The 14,066-nt window shown below is 42.9% G+C and overlaps 3 protein-coding genes across 3 annotated transcripts; all 3 read right to left on the reverse strand.

Moving 5' to 3' along the window:
• Nucleotides 1–11,337: 11,337 nt before the first annotated feature.
• Nucleotides 11,338–11,893, reverse strand: GSTUM_00002852001 (uncharacterized protein; the record flags this gene model as incomplete). The annotated part of the gene is made up of 2 exons (XM_002836569.1): nucleotides 11,338–11,745; nucleotides 11,804–11,893. 2 exons carry the CDS (start codon nucleotides 11,891–11,893, stop codon nucleotides 11,338–11,340), a joined length of 498 nt encoding a protein of 165 aa, XP_002836615.1.
• Nucleotides 11,894–12,019: 126 nt separating this feature from the next.
• On the reverse strand, nucleotides 12,020–12,416 carry GSTUM_00002853001 (uncharacterized protein; the record flags this gene model as incomplete). Its single annotated transcript, XM_002836570.1, has 2 exons — nucleotides 12,020–12,041; nucleotides 12,112–12,416. 2 exons carry the CDS (start codon nucleotides 12,414–12,416, stop codon nucleotides 12,020–12,022), a joined length of 327 nt encoding a protein of 108 aa, XP_002836616.1.
• Nucleotides 12,417–12,484: 68 nt separating this feature from the next.
• GSTUM_00002854001 (uncharacterized protein) lies at nucleotides 12,485–12,956 on the reverse strand (the record flags this gene model as incomplete). Its single annotated transcript, XM_002836571.1, has 2 exons — nucleotides 12,485–12,590; nucleotides 12,730–12,956. 2 exons carry the CDS (start codon nucleotides 12,954–12,956, stop codon nucleotides 12,485–12,487), a joined length of 333 nt encoding a protein of 110 aa, XP_002836617.1.
• Between the last annotated feature and the right edge of the window lie 1,110 nt (nucleotides 12,957–14,066).

Consider the following 14,066-nt stretch of genomic DNA (forward strand, 5'->3'; position numbering starts at 1 on the left):
CCTCTTCCTCAAAGGTTTCGTAGAGTTGACGCCGATGCTCGGGAATAGTAGGGGGTATGACCGAGACAATGGTTTCATTGTTGTATACTCGTAAGGGTCCACTATAAAGTGGTCGTGAATCGATTATGGGAGGAGAGGATGGCGGGGCTGACTGTGGGGAGTGTAAATAGGATATTGCATCCACGTAGGCTGCTGCTTGTTCGAGTTCTTCAAGACCTTGGTATCGTCTTGGAACAGGATTAAGGGTATAAGGAGGTTGGGTTGATTCATCTTCATTGATCACTTCTTCTGCTCCTTCAATGGTGTCGAAACTGGTGTTTTTGGAGTCATCAGCAGGCATATAGTACGGTCGTTGGTATCTGTTGCCGAACTTGATCTCAGTCTGGTGAAAAGGGCAGGTGTCGTGATAGCAATGGGACCAGTGGAGTCTACTTTGTTCAAGTTCGGGAGGAGGTGTGCTGCGGAGCGTGCAATTGTCTTTCCATTCTTCATCAACGTCCTTTCCTCGTTCTGTTCCGGCAGCACTGTACATGGTGTAAGAGAAAGGATTGGAGGGAGTAGTAGAGCTGGCCGCAACCATCGATGTTTCTTGTTCATAGGAGGTGTCGTCAGGGCTGTCCTCGCTTTGTCTTGTGTGGTCGTGAACAAGGGGAGGGTTTGCGAGGTCTTGATTCTCATATAGGCGGGAAAGAGCATCAGCTAAATAGTTCGTTCTTCCAGGGGTGTAGATAATTTTTGCATTGTATTTGCTGATTTCGCCTATCCATCTTGTTCTTCTTCTTCCTGGTATCCTTTCTGTTTTAAGATTAGTGAGAGGTTGGTGGTCGGTAACAATGGTAAAGGTATTGCCCATCAGGATGTGGTTGAAAGCGGCGAGAGCATCAATCACAGCAAGGGCTTCCTTGTCTGTTGTTCCATAGTTCATTTGTGAGTTTGTGAACTTCCTGCTGTGTAATGCCGCCGGCCTTGCCGTTTCATGGGAGGCCCCTTGCCCAACCCATGCTCCAACTCCAACATCCGATGCGTCAGTAATCAACCATATCGGTTCTGGTTTACTATAGTTGATAGGTTGGATAACATTGGCGTTTTTAATCAATTCCTTGATGTTGGTAAAGGCTTGGTCATGAGTGTGGGTCCAGACAAATTCTGCATTACCGGTAAGGTCCGTGAGCGGCGCTGTTACAGTAGCATGGTGTGGAAGGAACTGGGAAATATAGTTGACTAGTCCTAGGAATCGCATGAGTTCCTTTTGATTCTGGGGTGTTGACCATTCCGTTAAACAGGCTATTTTTCCAGGGGCTGCATGTATTCCTTCATCATCTATAACATGTACTAGAATATCGAGTTTGTCGGCAAACAGGATTGATTTGTTTCTGCTAGCGTAGAATTTAGCTTCCCTAAGTTTGGTACAAACCAAACCTATATGGTAGGCGTGTTCTGTTGCGGTGTTCGAGAAGATAAGAATATCATCAATGTAGACCCAAACAAAATGGTGGAGGTATTCGCTTAGGAGGTTGTCCATAATTCGCATAAAGGTGGCGGGCGCATTCATATCACCTTGTAACATAACTCGGCTAATGAAACTTCCGAAGGGTGTTTTGAAACTGTTGTAGCATTCGCTTTCTGGGTCTAACCTAGTTTGGAAGTAGGCATCGCTTAGGTCAATCTTACTTCGGAATCTAGCCCGTCCCAACTGCATTTAGGATCTGGGTTTGGTTTGGGATAGCGGAGCTGTCCATAACCGTGTTTTCATTCCGTAGTTTGAGATCAACCAAGGGACGGATCCTCTTGCCATCTGCTTTGGGTTGAACAAACATAGGAGCGGCACCTGGGGCTTCTGCCCGGTAGATGACTCCTCTTCTTTGTTGTTGGTTGATCCAATCGCAAAGTGGGCTTTTGTATGCGTCAGGAATAGAGTAGGTCGGTTGGTTCTTGAGATTGGAGGGGTCTCGGAGGCGGATGTGGTGGTTCACCTCTCTCATAGGTGGCAGTTCTTCGGGTATTTGATCAGGGAAAACATCAGAGTATTCATCCAATAGTTTTTGGGTAGTTGCTTCACAGACTGCGGCTCGGTACTCTCCGCTTGTTGGCTTGCATGAGACTCTGACCTTCTGATCTGGGAAATCGAATGGTTGATTCCCCACACCTGATTATAGCTTTGTGGCGGTTCAGGAATGGCATGCCTATTAGGGCATCGTATTTGGCTAAGTTTCCAATCAGCATTTCCTGGGGGGGTAGGACTGCTGAACCAAGTCGAATGGTTGCACTACAGGTTTTATGGCTTGTGGATCGTGATCCTTTTACAGCCATATTGACTGGTATGGGTTGGTTAAGGTCTCAAGTGGGGAGTCCATGGATAGAGACAAAGGCATTACTGATCATATCTCTTCCGATTGCGCCAGTGTCGAATAGGACTCGAGCCTTTTTACCATTGATTAGGATTGTTCCTTCCAGAGCGGTGTGTGCCTTGAATGTAGCCGGAGGTCGAACACTGTTGCATTCCACATCGATATATCCGATATGGATTTCTTCATATTCACTAGATTGGGCGTTATCGCTTTCAACATTGTTGGCCGATGCCTCTTGCTTAATTGCCTTTCCTTTTCCTCTCTTCGAAGGGCAGTTCTTTGCCATGTGTCCTGTTTTTCCACATTCAAAACATTCTCCTTTTTCCCGTCTCGATTCTTTGGAGGATTTTGTTTTCTTCTTGAAAACCCGTGGGGTGTCATCTCCAGAGTTGCTGGAGGCTTTGTGTCTTGGCTGGCTGTTTCTACTAGAGGAAGTCTGTGTTTTGTAGGCCTTGGTCTCATGGAGAATGGCGTCCTTTCGTTCTGCTCTTGCAATAATTACTGCAATATCATCGCCATCTTCCTCGAGTGGTTCTACTTCTCGCCGGAGGGTAGGGTGCATGGTGTCGTAGAATCGTCGCTTCAGGATGTATTTGGAGATGCTTCCTCTCTCCATTCGGTCCTTATACATTATCAAGTCCGTAGCCACATCGGTGATTCGCTTGACATGCGTTCCGTTAACTTGCTGGAGCTGGTTGAATTTGTTGTATAGGAGGTCGTTGGTTATAGAGGATTGGAATCGTCCTTTCAGATAATCGAGAACTGTAGATCCTCTTAATCTTACATTCCCGCTGAAGTCCTTATAGCATTGGTGGTATGCATCGGTTGCCTTTCCTTCACAGAATGATCCAATGATAAGTCCGGTTGTAGTATCTTCCACATCTTTTCCTTGTAAGAGTAGGAAGTGTGAGAGTTCTGTGGCCTATCGTTCAAAGGCTTCAGGTTTGAGGTCTTTCCCTTCGCCTGTGAACTTCGCTGGGAGGTGAAGTTTAAACTTAGGGGGTTCAAATGCTGCGGGTACCTCCTCTTCTTCAGGCCTTGCCCGAGATTTCCCTCCTCCAGAAGGCCCTCCTTCTGTGCTAGCCATATCTGATTCGCTACTAGATTCTGGGTCGTTTGGAGGTTCAAAGGAAGGCTTCTTTGCTGGAGTAGAAGGGAATTCTCCTGGGGGTTGTGTGTCTTCCGTGTTTGCAGGATCGCCCGGCTCTTGGGCAGAGCTCCGGGGTTGTTTCTTTCTTGTAAGATCTTGCCGTGGGATTTGCTTCCCACTCCTGGTCGTCAAAGACTCTATCTTGGGTTTGAGATGAAGCCGAATGTGCTGTGATTCTCCCGCTTCTCTCTGCTAGCGTTCTGAGGTGGATATCGATAGGTTGATCAGGCCTAAATCCGGGGACAGGTTCTTAACCACTTGCTGAGGTTAAAAAAATGTAACGTGTTCGCAAGGTGCTAATCACGTTATCGATAATAGATACGATAGTTGGCAGGTGGCCTGCTCTTCCAGAGAGGAGGCGACAGCTGAGAACTAAAGGAGGCTTCGAGGGCGTACTGAGGAACAAAGAAGTAACCGTTCAACCAAGGATATTGAAATACTGTCTGTCGAAGTCTGCCTTTTCTATCGTAGAAACAGGCGGTCTTTAAATACACAAATCTGTTCATGTCTAGCATGAACGAAACTAATCAAGGGTATCAATTGATACTCTTTGGTAAAACTCCTTAAGTATCAAAGCGATACTTAAAACAAAACATAAAACAAAACCAAGTATCAAACGATACTTAAAATAAACTAAGTATCAAACGATACTTAAAATAAACCAAGTATCAAACCGATACTTAAAACAAAACATAAAACAAAACCAAGTATCAAAGCGATACTTAAAACAAACCAAGTATCAAAGCGATACTTAAAGCAAAACATAAAACAAAACCAAGTATCAAACGATACTTAAAACAAACCAAGTATCAAAGCGATTCTTAAAGCAAAACATAAAACAAAACCAAGTATCAAACGATACTTAAAACAAACCAAGTATCAAAGCGATACTTAAAACAAAACATAAAACAAAACCAATAACCAAGTACCCGTACCGGTTACAAAACTCATAAATCAATCATAATGCAATAAACAAGTCATATGACCCAAAGTGGTCATATGTATAAAGCCCATGACCTTATAATCAGGTCATGTGTAAAACATAAATCATATGTGTAAGGCATACCTGCAATGCATACAAGCAAAGCACACTGGTCTGGAGTACATCCTATAACTCATAATCGAGTCATGTGTGAGACATAACAAATCATAACAAAAACAAGTCATTTGACCAAAGTGGTCACATGCATAAAACAATCACATACCTATAACTCATAATTATAAGTTATATGAAAACATTTCCTATGCCAAGCCACATTTGGGATATTAGCTCCTATCCTCTTGTAACCGGTATGGGTACGCGGTTATTGGTTTTGTTTTATGTTTTGTTTTAAGTATCGCTTTGATACTTGGTTTGTTTTAAGTATCGTTTTGATACTTGGTTTTGATTTATGTTTTGTTTTAAGTATCGCTTTTGTAACCGGTACGGGTACTCGGTTATTGGTTTTGTTTTATGTTTTGTTTCAAGTATCGCTTTGATACTTGGTTTGTTTTAAGTATCGTTTGATACTTGGTTTTGTTTTATGTTTTGCTTCAAGTATCGCTTTGATACTTAGTTTGTTTTAACTATCATTTGATACTTGGTTTTGTTTTATGTTTTGTTTTAAGTATCGCTTGGATACTTAAGAAGTTTTACCAAAGTGTATCGCTTGATAGCTTTGATTAGTTTCGTTCATGCTAGACATGAACAGATTTGTGTATTTAAAGACCGCCTGTTTCTACGATAGAAAAGGAAGACTTCGACAGACAGTATTTCAATATACTTGGCTTAACGGTTACGTCTTTGTTCCCCAGTACACCCTCGAAGCCTTCTTTAGTTCTCAGCTCTCGCCTCCTCTCTGGAAGAGCAGGCCACCTGCCAACTATCGTATCTATTACTGATAACGTGATTAGCTTCTTGCGAACACGTTACAGCTTTGATACTTGGTTTCTTTTAAGTATCGTTTTGATACTTGGTTTTGTTTTATGTTTTGTTTTAAGTATCGCTTTGATACTTGGTTTGTTTTAAGTATCGTTTTGATACTTGGTTTTGTTTTATGTTTTGTTTTAAGTATTGCTTTGATACTTGATTTGTTTTAAGTATCGTTTTGATACTTCGGTTTTGTTTTATGTTTTGTTTTAAGTATCGCTTTGATACTTAAGGAGTTTTACCAAAGAGTATCAATTGATACCTTTGATTAGTTTCGTTCATGCTAGACATGAACAGATTTGTGTATTTAAAGACCGCCTGTTTCTACGATAGAAAAGGCAGACTTCGACAGACAGTATTTCAATATACTTGGTTGAACAGTTACTTCTTTGTTCCTCAGTACACCCTCGAAGCCTCCTTTAGTTCTCAGCTCTCACCTCCTCTCTGGAAGAGCAGGCCACCTGCCAACTATCGTATCTTTACCGATAACATGATTAGCACCTTGCGAACACGTTACACCTCTAAAGCCTGAGTCCTTTCCGACCTTTTCTCCAAGCTTTAATAGTGCCCATTGAGCTGCCCACATAGACCTCCAAAGTCTATTGAATTTTGTCATCTGCTGTCCGCCATCTTATCATCCCCAATACCAAAAGGAGGTTTTCCATATCGATCATGTGTAGCTGATTGTCATTCTTTTATCGCAGCTCCATGATTGTTTTTTTTGTTTGCCGAAATTGAGGTCTCAACCTGGCCTAGTTGTTCACAGAGTCCTGTGATCTGCCTGCCTAGGCTTCCAACATCCAGCTCTGTTTCTATTCCGGAGTTTTGGACTCCCCCTCCCTGGGCCTCAGCCTGGAAGCCCTATGACATATACTGACTTCTTTTTCTTTTACTATTTTCTTTATTCTGTCTTTCTGCAGGTAGTATCCTGCAGATACCTTTCTCATCCTGTGCCTCTTGTATGTATTGTTGAAGCACTATTTCCAGTACTTTAACACATGGTCTGAGCATGGACAATGCTTTTGGTATTCTCTCTGGAACTATCCCATGTCTTCTTTGTCTTTATAGTGGGTGGTGCATCTATTGTCATAGTATATCATCAAACTCATGGTACTGTGCTTTGCCTTTTATTCCCGTTCCTTGATTTCTTCATCAGTCAGCCCCATGAATGAGTATTTAGTTCTTGTTGGTATGATGTGGTGGCGCTATCAGCTCAGTCCTCATGTAGGTGCATGGGTACATGTTCTTTTCCCTTATTCTGGTTGTAGAATATAATTGTTACAGGGGCCTGGCATGCCTGGATATGGCTAGTGGAACAATGACAAGACATTTCATTGTAATGGGGGTGTTAGGAATACCAGAACCTGATACCTAGGAACCACCCTAAGTAGGGTAACCCCACTTGGAATCGGAATCTCTGGTCTCCAACACCCCCCTCCGGCTCCCTTACTGGGCCCGCGCGTCATGATATATATCAATCTTAGTTGAGTCCTCTGACTACATTACCACAGAATTGAAGGTGTTAGAATAACACCATATACGTCGCTGCTGTCCGTCCGACCGGATCCTGTTTGCGGGATTTATGAGAGGGGACCTTCGGCTAGGCCGGGGAAGTGGAACGGAGTAATTCCGTCAACTACTCAGAGAGTTACTAGGCTCCAAAGACATGACACCTTTGGCATGGGCCGTAGGTAATGGGACGATTTTGCACAATGAGATGGTATCAAATAGTAAAGGATCTCTACTAGAGACTTATACAATTACATACACCAAAAGAGTCTAGAACTCCAAAAGACACTATCAAAGAAGCCAACGAACTTCACGGAGTGTTGTAACTGGGTTTTGGAATACGTTGTAGTCATGGGGTAATTCTCAATACTACAATAGTTACTGAAACCTACTACCCAGAGAGCAACCAAGAGTTGCCAACCGAGGGATTAATGACCAGTCTAGTGGAGTGGCTTCCTGTGAGTAAATAGGAAGTCATCCAAAGAAAATCTATTGATTGGGTATGGAGTTACAAAGGATCGGAATCAAATGACCTATGATGGTTGTAATGACGACCACCTTTGCAGATATAGCCGTGGATAAGACTGATCATTTTATCAATGGCGAAGACAATTGGAGCCAACTCAGTTCGACTTAAGAACTAGGCTATAAGTCTAAAGACTGCTAATCGGGATATTACTATTGGGTACAGTACGTTTCCTAAAAAGAAATATCATAATTACTGAAGAGGGTGTGATGGTTTTCAGGGTCCCCAGGTGTTCGCACCTTGGAAGAAAACTCGACGTTGCGAATTACCATAGAAGAAGTACATAGTTGTATGATAAATAGATGTAGTCCACGAACACTCAGATGTGGAATATAAATATCGAAGTACCTCCCAAGCTTTAGACATCATCAAGCAATGGAGAAGAGACCTTAACAATATAATATTGTTTTTATGATTCTACCCTACTTTACCTACTTTACTTCGCTCCTAGTAGTCATAAACGAAGTGAGCCAAGTCCAAGCCTTCCTAGACAATCTCCGTCTACAAAAGCGAATCTTGATTGGCCTAGACAATCTTGAAATCTATCAGGTTGTCTCCGCCTAACAACTACACATATCTATCGTACAAACTAAGTACCTCTATTGATATAACTCACAACCTTATGTATGCTTAAAAGGTGTAAATACCTATATACCATGAAAACCACAACAGCCTCCACAGTAATTACTATTTTGCTAGTTTAGGAACTATATTGTCTCCAATAGTAATTATCTGATCTTTAGAGCCATTAGATTTGTGGTCTATTTCTCAAGTCAAACTGAGTTGGCTCCAATTGTCTTCTTTATCAATAAAATAAACAGTTACATCTGCAGGTTGCATCAGCAGAAGTAGTCTTAAATTCAACCTTCTTATGTCGCCTACTTTAAACCTCCATAACTCAGAATCCAACTAATAGATATCTTCCAGATAACTTCTTATTAATTTGAATATCATGATTCCACTAGATTGGATGATAATTGCTTGGTTGGCAACCCTGGGCTACTTTGGATAACACAATTTCCGTTGTTGTTTCATTATTGAGAATTATTCAATGAAATCTATTGGCTTTCTTGATAGTATTCCTCGGAGCTTTAGACTCTTCTAAATATTGAAGAGTGGGTCTGAATAGATTAGCTCCTCTTAAGGATTCCTTAATATTCGATACCATATCTCAGTACAAAAATATCCTGTTACCTATTGTCCTTTCCAAAGATGTCACATATTTGATGCCTTGTACCTCTCTGGATAGCTGACAGATTCAGTCCATTCCAGTTCTGAGACTTAGAGGAAGGACTCCTCTCATATAACCTGCAAACAACATCCAGTCAGACAGGCAGCCACAACGTATATGGTATTACTCCAACATCTTCAAATATCAGGCATTATAGTCACAGAATACAATGGAGATCGATATGTATGATGACATACGTGCCCTGTCAGGAGGCCTGTGAGGGGTATAAGATACCATAGATTCCGATTCCGAGTGGGGTTACTTTACTTACAGTAGTTCCTAGATATTGGATCTCGGTACTCCTAACAACAGCACCCTGATTTACCTTACGGAGTAGGGTAACTCTACCTCGACCAACCACTGAGCAATTCAGGGTAACTTCTATATTGACTACTTTGGTTACCCTACAGAGTAGGGTAACCACCACTCCTTACTGGTGCCTAAGTACTTTTTAGTATGGTATACCATGTCTAACTGAGGTACCTAACTAATTGTACGTCTACTTGGTAGACTCTGGTCTAATACCATTCCTACCACTGTAGTCTCTTAACACCAGTATGTGCATAGGTTTGGCTAACTGTAATAGTACTCCTTGGTATCTCGTTACAAAAAAGGACCTTCTGAGTTGACCCCTCATGTAACCAATTAAGTTCCATCCTATACTATATCTTGAATCTATACTCATATTTGCCTACAAACATCACTCATGATACTACATGAGAAACAGGCCTCACTTATCAGACTAAGACGTGACTAAGAGAATATACTGATAGGTGTTATCAGAAGTGATAACGTAGACAAAGTGTCTCAGAGCTACCTAGATATCAAAGGGGTAAGGCCATTACCTGTTGAAGAACTAACACATAAACAATAGAATCGTTGCATTGAAACTTATTTTTCCGGTATAATCTCTGCCCCGTACTATAATAGTCTCGCAGGGTGGCAGGATCGTTGACGAAGACTCTTTGCCAATCGATTTGTGTATTAAACTTTGCTACTACCTCCGGATGGCGGTCCAGAAACCTCGTCATCCCATGCTTTCCAAGAACTGCTAGTTCGAGACCCCGCTCTCACTCGGCTCGCTGCTCTGCTAAGGTGGTGGCCATGCCACACTAGTGATCCATTCTGGGCAGATAACCCCAATCATCTAGACGTTTACACCATTCTTCCAAAATCTTTTCCTCCATTGGGAGCAGTTTTTGTTGATGAACATCAGCATCACACCGATTCTTAGATCCCCTGCAGCGATCGTGCAGCGTCAACCCAGCAATCCCATACTCAAGCTATAGTGTCCCCCATGGTGTTCCTACCTCCTGTCTTTTCACCAAGGCTGTCCCGATACGCTCCTCCCGCTCGCATTTTGACAGCTTTCTGGGCTTTATCCGAGCCATATTTGGTTGTCCAAAGGATACTGATGAGTTGTTGTATCTGTATACAATAGGTGTTATCTATTTTCACGGTTTCATCGTGTGCTGACTCAGCCTTTGAGCCATCCGGTTTCCCGGTGATATTCAGTTTCTACATCGCATATGATACGATATATTCTGAAAGGCGTCGAAGGACGGTGAATGTTGAAGGTTTTTGGGCGAAACGGGAATCGGCAGAAATCTTTTGACCCAAATGAGTCCTGTATATATGTATCAGAGGAAAACATGGGGTTTTCAGATCCATTTATAAGAAACTTAAAAAAATGTTAATGGGAACAAAACGACGTGAATGCAAAACTTCAAAACTTTGGTTATGCTGAAGACCCTCAGCAATATCATACTACACTACCGCCTAACTTTCGGCCATCGTAGATAGCCAGATTGTATGATATTATATTTTCTCATCTCCTGCCGCACCCAAAAACCCACCGAGAATTTGCCGCAACAGCTCTCCCAAGCGCGGCAACTTCATTGAAGATTTCTTTAACCCCCTACCAACAGTCAATGAGTATTGTGAACCTAGTTGCAGAAATTTAGAATGAATATGCCACTTTATCCCTGTTTAGTCGTTCTAGGTCTTTTTTTCTATTACATACAAAGAAGGTGTTGGTGGTGGGAAGTAATGCCCCTCACAATTGCTCAAGTGATACCCAAACCACTGGATTGTAATGAGGGAATTAACTACGGGTGTAAGTGTGCAAACCCCTTTGGTTTGACATCTTACATGGAGATATGCCGCTACTTTCCTCCCGGGTAAGGTTTACTGATGGAGGTTATCCAAATGGTAACATTTGGCTGCGCACACGAATCTGATCAATGATTCCGCACACTCTCTCAACACTTGTCAATTCATATAAACTCCTCTCAACCAGTACCCATTAAGGATTAATCCACATTACTATTAACTCCTGCAAAACTTCCACCACGATTCTATCATGATTCTAGGAATCATAACTCAGTATTGTAAATCAGGTTCTAGAAATGTGGAAGGAACATACCTCTCCATCACCGCTTCCTTCCACAAACCTTCTTGTTCTTGGGAACACTGTTGACTATTACCTCAACCTCCTACTGACAATCAATTAGTAATGCTAACCAAGTTATTGAAATGTGGAATGTACATACCTCTCCATTACCGCTTCGTCCCACCAACTTCCCGGTTCTTAAGAACACTATTAACTATCGTCTCAACCTCCTACCATCAATGGATTAGTATTGCGAACCAAGTTCCAGATATCTAGAAGGAACATACTTCAATGTCATGGGTCGGAACCCGGGTAATACAGACACCAAAGTGATTTGATATCTCCCCCACCTCGCTCAGGCTCTGCTTGTCATGAGCGAACGTGATCGCCACACCCACACGTCCGAATCGCCCAGTGCGTCCGATACGGTGAAAATACGTGACCGGGTCCAACCGGCGGTTGTTACGGAGAGGGAGGCTGTAATTGACCACCATCGAGACGGTGGCCACATCGATGCCGCGCGCCAACAAATCGGTAGCGATTAGGACTTTGGATTTTCCAGAACGGAAAGCACGGACGACCTTGTCCCGATCCGGGCCTTCCTCTGCACTGTGGAGGGTAGCAACCTTGTGCCCATCCGCTTCCATTCGCCTCTGAATCTCGTATGCTGTGTCGCGTTTCTACCCCAACAGATCAGCTTTCACAACTACGAAATGTGGTTATCCTTAGTTCCATTACCTGCACGAATATGACTGAAGACCCAATCGTCAAAATATGATAGAGGTCAATCAATTTCCGATATTTGTCCACTTGGCTGTCACCGACCATACAGAGCTGCTTTATCCCCTCCTGGGTAAGCTCTTCATGCTTTAAGGAGATCTGATTTGCATTTGGAGCAAATCTGTTGGCGTATTTAACAACCTGGTGAGGAAAGGTTGCTGAGAATAAGGCGATCTAGGTGTTGGAGGGTATATTCCTAGATGAAGAAGATATTAGCCCTTCATGACCAGTTAGTTCTTATAATGCATAAAAAGGTGGGATCTAACCGTTTCACACTGAGACACTGTTCTCCAAGTCCTTGTAGATCAAGCATATTATCTGCCTCATCGAGTACAAGAACCTTAAGATATTCTACGGCCAATTCCTTTCGACGAATCAAGTCAAGGACCGGACCAGGTGTCCCAACAACAATATGTGCATCGATCCGCTGACCACGTGGGACCATATTCGGGATAGCCAACTGAGTTTTGATGTTGGTAAATTGACCCATTGTTTGAACAACGCTCAGAATTTGTCTGGCGAGTTCGCGAGTTGGTGCCAAACAGAGAGCTTGAACATCATTAACCGACATGTCAACACGAGCCAACATGGACAAAACGAACGCCGCGGTTTTCCCGGTCCCAGATTGTGATTGGCCAATCATATTTTTGGGGGGTCAGATAAGAGGAGCGGAAGTGCTCGCTCTTGGATCTTTGACGGCTTCTTAAAGTTCATGAAATAAATGCCCTCAAGAATCTCCTTCGAACTGCAATATAATAATGCAAATTGTCAGCACCGCGCGGGAATATAAATAGGAACAATAACCGGGAGCAAGCAAACACAAATAAATTCCAAAGTGCAAACACCCCGCCAATTATGGGGGGATGAGGCAGATTTATACTTACAGTCCTAGGTCTTCAAATCTTTTCACGGAATAGAAAGGACTATTATGATCCCCTTGTATATCGGCAAACTTCACAGCCACTTTATATTGGGACTCATCGCTACCCGAACCCCCCGCAGTAGGCGGCGGTGCCGAGGTTGATGGTTTATGGGTAGCAACAGCAGTACCGACCCGGGCTTTAGATTTTTTTCCCATGCAGGACTTGAGAGAAACACAGTATTCCGCCATCGTTGATGACAAGGTCAAGAAACCAAATCACCGGTCCAACGTAGGAAAGAGGAAAGACTCAAAAAGTCAAATAAGGAGTTATGAAGGAGAGAAAAGTGCTGAGATGAATAAAGATATCGGAATATTGAATTAATCTGATGGGCTTTAGGTTCGGTGAAGGTTGAAGCAAACAAACTTTGTGCGAATATTGTAGCAAACAAACTTCGAGGGTTGGTGACGGTGGAAGCAAACAAACTCCGTGGAATGGCTCATTAAATAGGCCAGTCCTGGCTTGGCCAGACGAGGGTAGCCATTCATATTTTGAGGAACTGAGTTCACGATTTGTCTGGAATCTTGCACCGCTATCCCCAATTGAGTGTCGACCTATCCGAATTTGAACACCGATAATGTTATCTCGTCATTATGACCTAGTCTCCGCGAGCAAAGAATGGAATCTTCCCTTTGGCAATGACTCCACAACACGATATGTCTCACGAGTGAGCCCCATCTGTACCGTTCTCTACTTCCTAAGAAATGTGAGGCCTCAAATCCTGTTGCTCGAAAGGAAACACCTATGCTGCCCCAGTGTCTGCTCTTCCTCTGCGGTGGTCAGCCGGGTAACCCTTGGTTATGCGGAAATGATTTTTATACAGGATATTATGTATGAAACCGTGCAATATACAGCCATATCCATAATGTTCACATCCCTTCCCTCGTTGACAAGTGAGTTCCCTGGTAGTGGCAGCGATATCCTCTTCGGTAGCCACCGCCGAATACACCCCTGGGCTTATCGTTAACATTTGTCGTAATTTGTCTTGCCGAACTCTGCGGAGAATGGTCTACCAAAGTATTTCCAGAGGCTAGTATAATAGCACTTAGAGTGATATATGGGAACACTGTAGACATGGCTAAAGAGAGAATAATAGAGTAACCCTCCATCCTACCCGGATAATTCCCCGTGTTCCAAGCATCCTCATCGCGGACTTTTTCTTCTCTATTTTTCCTAAGCCACATTAAACATGATCACCGTTAAAGATATTTCCTAGATATACTCTAGGATTCAGGCCGGAGCGATTATGCCCTCTGCCTCCAACTCTAATGAAGAACCAATAGCACATTCCTGAACAATTG

Source organism: Tuber melanosporum, assembly GCF_000151645.1.
Source record: "Tuber melanosporum whole genome shotgun sequence assembly, scaffold_150, strain Mel28".
Lineage (NCBI taxonomy): Eukaryota > Fungi > Ascomycota > Pezizomycetes > Pezizales > Tuberaceae > Tuber > Tuber melanosporum.